This window comes from Protomyctophum bolini, assembly GCF_963924005.1.
Source record: "Protomyctophum bolini genome assembly, chromosome: 3".
Taxonomy (NCBI): domain Eukaryota; kingdom Metazoa; phylum Chordata; class Actinopteri; order Myctophiformes; family Myctophidae; genus Protomyctophum; species Protomyctophum bolini.
Window position 1 is genome coordinate 13,630,878 of NC_137864.1, and position 8,566 is coordinate 13,639,443.

The window sequence follows — 8,566 nt, forward strand, 5'->3', positions numbered from 1 at the left end:
ATCCCGGCCATTTCACTCATTTGGATATGAAGAATCAACTGACTACAAGAAACCAATCAAAACGCTGCTGCTGAATTTCCGCTAGGAACAGACTGTATCAAATAAGTCTGGCTGTCACCTCCCTGCAAGGACAGTTTGTAAAGTTATTTTTAAATTCATGAATGAATAAAGGAAAAAATAGGTTAATGAAAATATGTTTGCAGGCATTTAGGCCTATATATCTATGATAAAAAGGTTATTTAGGATAATGGATATAGTCTAATATTAATTTATTGATAATAATCATAGGCCCATTGTTATGGGAAAACAGTGCACAACCTTGACAATATATGAAAATATCAGCAGCATGATTTAATCTTAACCACATGAACCCCCGCTAATCCTGGGGCGGGGGGGATACGGCAAAAATAGCCGATCTAAGCAACGCGCGACGTCCGTGTTGTGAGCTTGTATACTTTTACTTGGGTACTTTTGGTAAAGAATTACCAAAAGTAGCCGATCTACAAGCTCTTCTCACAATACGGACGTTTGGTGTTAACAGAAACAGCAGTCCAATAAATGACTGCCTACACAATGAAGTTGCAATTTATTGCAATTCAATGAAATAATGTTAGATAGCATATTCATGGCAGGAATGAATGAATATTAATAAAACATATGTTCGGACACAATTAATATGTGTCTCACATGCATGTATTTAGCCTACGTTTGTGATAAAGAATCTCACAAATATATTCTACAGCAAGCAACTGATTGCTCTCCTAACGTCATGCGCTGGGCCTGGGTGATACAATTAATCAGATTAGTAATAGTAATACTATTGCAAACGAGTAGATTTATTATAAATAAAATAAAACAATTTCAAATAAATGCACAGATCATTTGTCTCGAGATCTGTAGCTTCGAGATCCGCCAGGGAAGAAAAGAGGGGAAAACGAAAGTTTAAAAAGTACATTTGTGTTGATTTCTTTCGCTGGTTCAACTTCTGCCTCTTCTGAGTTGGAGCGCAATGAGCGCATGCATGCAGAAGCAGCGCACGTGCGCAAACGCGTGCATGTGCGCTCAAGAGCGAGCTTGCGCAATGCATTATGGGGCAGATTTGCTTCGCTGTGTTTTTGTAGTGACCATCGGATGCTCCCTACAATTCCCGGTGCATTGTGGGATACTTCAGTCCACTACGTTAGGGTGCAAAAATGCTCACTACATATTCGGACACTATAACAAAATGGCGGAACCTCATTTCGGACGCAGCCCATGACTTGAAGCCTGCTCAGGGAGTGTCTACCAATTCACTGTGTCTAGGGCAGTGCTTTTCAACCCTTTTCATTTTATTCTGCATTTATATTTAGAATTATTTATTGTCACTGAATATGTGGTCCGCAATTCCATGCTGTATTGATGTGGTTGGTAGGCCTACTTTACATCCATTTGAGAGATAACAGGCAAACGATCAAAATAACAATATTCTTCTACATGCTCTAATTCTTGTATTTTAGACAGTAATCCAGATGTTTAACAATAATTAAAATGAAAAATGAAAACAAATAGTTTCATAAGAATTAAAGATAGTAAGTAGGCCATGTAAGGGTCCAATAATATTAAGGTACCAACTCTCCATCATTTAAGATTTAACTGGGGACCACCTGGAACCGCCTCAAGAACCATTGGTGGTCCCTGGACCACTGAGAACTCATAGGATCAGTGGTGGAAAGTAACAAAGTTACTATTTACTTATGTATACCAATTTGTATTTGTACTTTACTGCAGTATTTCTAATTTCCAATACTTTTACTTCTACTCCATTACATCTCGGATCCAAATATTGTACTTTTACATTTATTTGAAAACCGTAGATACTAGTCACTTTGTGGATTTTGATTATTATTATCATTTTTAAAAAAAATACATTAACCACTACAGCCTTAATATACATTTTGGCCATTTGAAAATAGCTGATCTACAAGCTCACAATGAGTCGCGATGAGACGCATTGTGAAGTTTTAGATCTACTATTTTCAAAAGATTTTCATACATTTGAAAACATAAAATTGGACATTCTGCATAATGAATACTTTTACATATTTAAAAAAATTGAGTAATTTTCCCCACCATTGTATAGGATACAGGATAAACAAAACTAAGTTCAAGGTTGTACTTTATTGGTACAGGCAAAACTTATTTTGGTTTGGCTTCCTTCAGACAAGGCAGCAGCATAGAGAACAGTAGAAAAAAGATTCAAGAGCATCATCAAATGTACACGTGCTGAAACAAAACTAACGAGCGGACAAAATTACATATGGAATGCTGTAAAGTTTAAGCTGATTGGATGCAATAATGTGTCCCACCTAAAACAAAAAACAGTTTACTGAGCTGGAGAGATTGTTACTGAACAAAAGCTCCATAGCAAAATGTGTAAGCCTATATTGGAACCTAAAGTTCTGTTTAACAAAGAATATCCCTTACAGTACATTTAAAAATATACATGACAAAGTAACTTTAATAGTTTACAAGGTCTTCTTCACATATTAAAGCCATAGTAGCAATACTGTACATCAGAACTCTGAGAACTCATACAATGAAAGTCCTTTGGTTAGGGGAGTGAATAATAACAGCATATCTTTCTTATGCCTTAGTTTATTCACATATAAGCACAGAAAGCAAGGGCAAAGGGGAGGGATAGAAATAAAGGCAGGGGCTCGCAACTCACTTTAAGATGCTTCAAGGTTTTATTCAGCGACAGAGCAGGCAAAAAAATACACTGTTTCGACCATGAAAGACCTCACTCACCCCTGCTGTGTCGCTGGGGTGAGTAAAACTTTGAGCATCTCAAAGTGAGTTGCGAGCCCCTGCATTTTTCTACGTTGTCTGTTCTAACAGTTTGTCTCAGCACCAAGGATGGAGGATGTGGGTTACATACAGTATCTTATTTTCAAAGGTTGACATCATGTGACATGGAACACTTGAGTTATGATTTGTGGCTGATCCATCAAGACTTCAGTAAGCACATAAAATATACACAGTAAATATAATGTTTATAATGCAATGCACCAAGTAATATTTCGTGTGGATTTTGTAAAGCCTGTTTGCTTGCCATAGGTCGCTGTGGTTTCAGGAAAATCAGCGAACGAAGAGGAGCATGGCAGACTCGACCATTTCCTTGGTTGCACTCCATTTTTCGCCTTTCCCATAGCCATCCATGTCCATGGAAGTGAAGTCACCACACTGTTTGGATGCCTCAGGGAAGTATCCTCCTCCACCAATACAAAACTGAAAATGCATTCATTCACAGAGAGTGAGTGAGAGAGATAGAGAGAGAGAGAGAAATGTCATTATTGGGCTTTTAAATTCTCAAAATAATTTCAATGACTTACAAATGGGTAACTAATTATTAATATTCAGATACGATTATATGTCATGGAGTCCAGAGATGATGCTTGCCAAATTTGGTAACAAGTGCCGGCTAAATGCCTAAATTTACAATGTTGTGGCATAGTGTGTAGCGTACTCACATGTTCAACGTTGCATCCACATGCTCTGACTCCAGAGCATATGGCCATGGCAGCACCCTCATTATTGACCGGTCTGAACTGGATCCAGCCTGGATGATACTCCTCTGAAGAAGACAATTAAAAGATATCATATTAATACTATTACATGGTGTATAGAGCGTCGACTCGCAGTCCCGCCCCCTTTCATGGCCCGGAAGAGAATTTCCCATTCATTTTTCCCATACACGTTTCAGAAAGTATTTATTTAAAGACATGTAAGCCTTGGACAAAGCCAATTCAGCTCCTGACAAATCATGGCAATAAACACACATTTTTATAATTAGAAAGAAGAAAAAAATGGCAGGGTTGTACCCTGTACACTTCTTATTCTTCTTCTTTCTAATTATGTGTTCGGCCCAAACAATTGTGTTTATTGATTTGTCAGGAGCCGAGTTGGCTTTGTCCGAGGCTTAAAGGTCTTTAAATAAATACTTTCTGAAACGTATAGGAAAAATGAATGGGAAATTCTCTTCCGGGCCTTGAAAGGCTGGTGGAACTGTGACGCTCTATCACATTAAATAATACATTATATAGTAGTAGCAGTATAGTCGTGGTAGACTACTACTACTACTAGTAGTAGTAGTAGTAGTAGTAGTAGTAGTAGTAGTAATTAATAGTTTAGTATAGTATTTTATTATTGATTCTAATAAGCTTGATAAACATCAAAGCACCAATTCTATAGGTGGTTCATTGGGGATTAATGGACAGACATTTGTTCATCATTCGTGGTCGTTTTTTTAGGCGAAGAATACACGCATCAAAACGTATCGAGGCTGGACCATGTGACCATCATCAGAGTGAAGTGCCCACACACTACAAACTCATGTACACATGCATTATTGCACTGGTTCTTAAACAGTGGCTAGGGACCCATTTGTGGGTCGTGGACACATTTTCATAAAATGTTAGAGAACTACGTGCTGAATTATTGTTATTGAATTATTGTTTGTATCATGGATCTTTGATGAGTATTGAAATGTCCAATAATTTAGGTGAAAAAGGAGTTGTGTATAGCAGTGGTTCCCAAAGTGGGGTCCGGGGACCCCCAGGGGTCCTTGATGGAGTTCCAGGGGGTCCCCAGAAAAATGATAGTTTGGAACCAAATGGACCCTTATGGGTCTGTAACTCTGAGTGTACAAATGGAACCAAATCCATTTGTACACGCTCAGAGTTAAATTAACATTGATTTTACAATATAAATTGGGCTTCCCATAGACAGAAATGCCATTAAATGGGGGTCCGTAGACTAATTCATGTCAAATTGAGGGTCCTTGATATTAAAATGGTTGAGAATCACTGCTAGAGCCGTAAAAACAATCTTCTCTTATGGGGGTCCCTGGCATATCTTTTAAAGTGGGGGTCCATGGACTAATTGGTGTCAATTTGGGGGTCCTTGACATGAAAAAGTTTGGGAACCACTGGTGTACAAACTTTACTCTTTCTTGTTCTTTTCTTTTCTTAAAGGACCACCTCACCACTTTTCAACATTTCTTCATACAGTAATTGCCCGGTCCACACTAATGTTCATGATTTAATACCACAAATGACTTTCCTAAATCGGTCTGTGTCTCATATAGGAGGGCTGTGGGCAGTTCAGAAACCCGTCCACAAGTGACATCACCGTTAGGCAGATTCTTTTTAACATTTTTAAATTATTATCCTGAGAACGATGGCATCTATTTTCGCATTGCAAGAATAGAAAGCTTACAGTTTCTATTAGCTTGGGGGGTTTCTGAACTGCCCACAGCCCTCCTATGAGACAAAGGCTGAGACTTTTCTGTTTTCTGTTGGGTGCATGATCAGCAGTATAAGTAACAAACACCATTAAAATCTTACCATCTGCCCAGGGTCCATAGAGGGCCCTTACGGTGGCATTATTCATTCCTTCCTGGTATACAATTTGGTAGCTTGGTCCATGGGCGACTGTGCAAGTATGTGAAGTAATCGTCTCTGTATCCGTCTTTCCTTGAGTCAAAGAGTGAGTCTTGTGGATGAGAAAAAGAAGAATTATGCATGAATTCATACTTTATGTTTTCACCTTTTATATGTAACATTTTGAAAAACATTGTTAAATTGTTTAAATCTAGCCAAGCTACATTGACGCGTATTAAGTAATGTAAAAATTAAGTAATGCAGATGTTTAACGATAATTTGGAACGGTGGACAACTGGTTGAAAACCACTGCAATAGAACATTAAATTGACCTTACACGGAAAAGTTGGAAGAGGTTCCCTCCATGGAGCGTTAGGAAGTGATTGGCGGTGTGGTATTTGAGAATAGCCTTTTCCGACCACTTGGTATTTTCAGCCACGTTGGGAACATGCCACACTTGTATATCCTCTGCTTCAATGTCATAGTACGCAGGACTCTGTCAAAAAAAGAATTAGAATAATAATAAGAAATTAAGTTTTATTAAGTATCCCAAAAATATAGATATAGAACTATATCTCTGCTGTCGGGAAGAAACCATTTTCATTTTCAGGAAACTGATCAAAACCTTATATTTTGAAAACAAAGCAATTCTACCTAATGAAAGTTGGTGTTGATTCGTCAATGATTTGCATAAGAGGGGTGGTGGAGTTAGTTGCTTTAGCAGACAGTTTGAGGGTCCAATGGAGTTGAGAGGTTTTGTCCAAAGCGCTTTTTACTACTTTGCATTGGTTGATTTGGTTCAATATTGTTTTAACCAACACACAAACGTAAAGGATGTTCAATAGCACTGATTTATTTACCAAAAAAAATAAATTAAAAACCTCAAAAATGGAGTTAGGTGATTTCCACCCGACAGCAATAAATACGTTATTTTTATGGGTGAACCAATGCAGTAAAATGAATTGTCGGGTATTATGTAGACAGAAGGTAATATGTAGTTATGTAAATTCTGTATGGACTGTATGGACAAGATGTGATAGTGGGGGAAAACCAGTGTATTAGTATAGTATAGTGAGAGAGTAATACTAAAGCAACATAAATATTCACATGGGTAACTGCGCATCTGGAATTAACACTAAGATCACTGAAGAGCAAACCTACCTTGAAATCGTCAGAGGTGGCTCCCTGTGCCGTTCCGAATGTTGCGTAGTTGACCCAGTTCAAATCTCCGCTTTTCATTAATTTGCTGTTGCCCTGCTGCGTGGTCCAGCGGTCCCCCACGGTGCATTTGCCTTGCATGAAGTTCTCATGGACACTGGCCACCAGTGTCCAGCCACCGTCGTCCGTTTCCATGTCACAGTAAGTCTGGTATTCCATACCATGCTCAGTTGTGAGCATATATATGCCACCTGAAGGCAGAATCGTAATTGAAAATCAACACAAATAGGAAAAAATGCGCGTGCACACACACACACACACACACACACACACACACACACACACACACACACACACACACACACACACACACACACACACACAACTTACTAAAATGGAAGTCCATCTCTTCTTTCAATTGTTTACAGCTTCGGGCCGCTCCTGTAATATAGGGAAAATCAAATTGTGACTTTGGGTCTTGGTCTTTCCCAGTGCTGTAAAGTAACAAAGTACATTTACTTAAGGACTGTACTCAAGTACAATTTTGAGGTATTTTTAATTTACTTGAGTATTTCCAATTTCCAATACTTTTACAACACAGTCTCCACTACACCTCAGAGGTAAATATCGCACTTTTACGCACGACAATTATTTGAAAGCTTTAGCTACTACTAGTTCCTTTAACTACTTCAGCTCTATATACATTTCAACCATTTGAAAATAGCCAATCTACAAGTTTGCGATGCGGCGCATTGTGAGCTTGTAGATCTGCTATTTTCAAAAGTTTGGGACATTCTGCACAATTACTTTTGGTACTTCATGTAATTTTGAAGCCAATACTTTTACTCAAGTAAATGTTGAATTCCAGACTTTTACTTTTAACAGGGTATTTCTATATTGCAGTATTGATACTTTTACTTTAGTAAAACCTTCAAGTACTTTTTCCACCACTGGTCTTTCCGTGTCTCTCTCTCTCTCTCTCTCTCTCTGAATAATACAATTGTAGTAGCCTACTATAGTGTAAAGATACCGAGGCAGTACCTGAGACATGCCGCACGACCATGCAGGTGAGGAACAGGAAACTCCAAAACGACATGATGACAGAGGGATTGGACGACAACATATGCCCCTTCGTTTCCAACCTTAAACCAGATAGAAGAGTTTGCAGAATAAACCATCATTAAAAATCATTCCATTGATGCCATCATCATCAACAACCATCGATGTGAATCAAATAAGACATTTAGACCCGAGGACGCATCTGTGTCAACTGTCAGCTTTTAACCACTTTAACCACAATTTTAAGCTTTAGCTGTTGAAAAATAGCAGATCTACAGGCACCGAGTGCCGCGCTACGACTTTGTAGATCTGCTATTTTTGAAAAATCTTGCTCAAATCTTTGCTTCTGGGGGGGGGGGGTCCCCGGAACAACATTTTCAGATGGGGTCGGCAGGCCAAATACAGATAATTTTGTGAGTCCTTGACATAGTTTGAGCACCACTGACGGAAACATAGGTTTTTCAGAAAACTGTCATGATTTAGAAGACTTTTGTAGAAATCGACCTCAGGTCTAAATGGGATAAGACAGCACGTATATGACCTTACCTTGTTGCATTAGACGGGCAGGACTGAGCTTCCCGTCCTTGGTGATCTTCTTATAACAGACACTTGTTTATGAATAAGGAACAAGATAACAAGATGGAATGCTGTCAATACAGTTTCATGCATGTCTACGCGTTATCTGTTAAAATAGCACGTGTGATGATCTTTGTGTCGGTATACTTGCTGCTTGTTGACTCTTACCAATCGTGAGAGACAGTCTCAGCAAAGTCCCTCCCCACCCTGTCGGGAAATCCCAGCTGGACTACACCACAGCTTGTGGGCGTGCAGTAACTTGTTGACAGCAGGCCAATATTAATTTGTTCATTCATTTATTCTGTTTGGGTTCCCACATTTTCTCCATGCAACACTGTAAATTTCATGTATTG

The 8,566-nt window shown here is 38.7% G+C and overlaps 1 protein-coding gene across 1 annotated transcript; it reads right to left on the reverse strand.

The window, feature by feature from the left end:
- Positions 1-3,117: 3,117 nt before the first annotated feature.
- Positions 3,118-6,797, reverse strand: itln1 (intelectin 1; the record flags this gene model as incomplete). Its single annotated transcript, XM_080758904.1, has 4 exons — positions 3,118-3,267; positions 3,510-3,611; positions 5,758-5,916; positions 6,582-6,797. The coding sequence occupies 4 exons, from the start codon at positions 6,795-6,797 to the stop codon at positions 3,118-3,120; spliced, it is 627 nt and encodes a 208-aa protein (XP_080615030.1).
- Between the last annotated feature and the right edge of the window lie 1,769 nt (positions 6,798-8,566).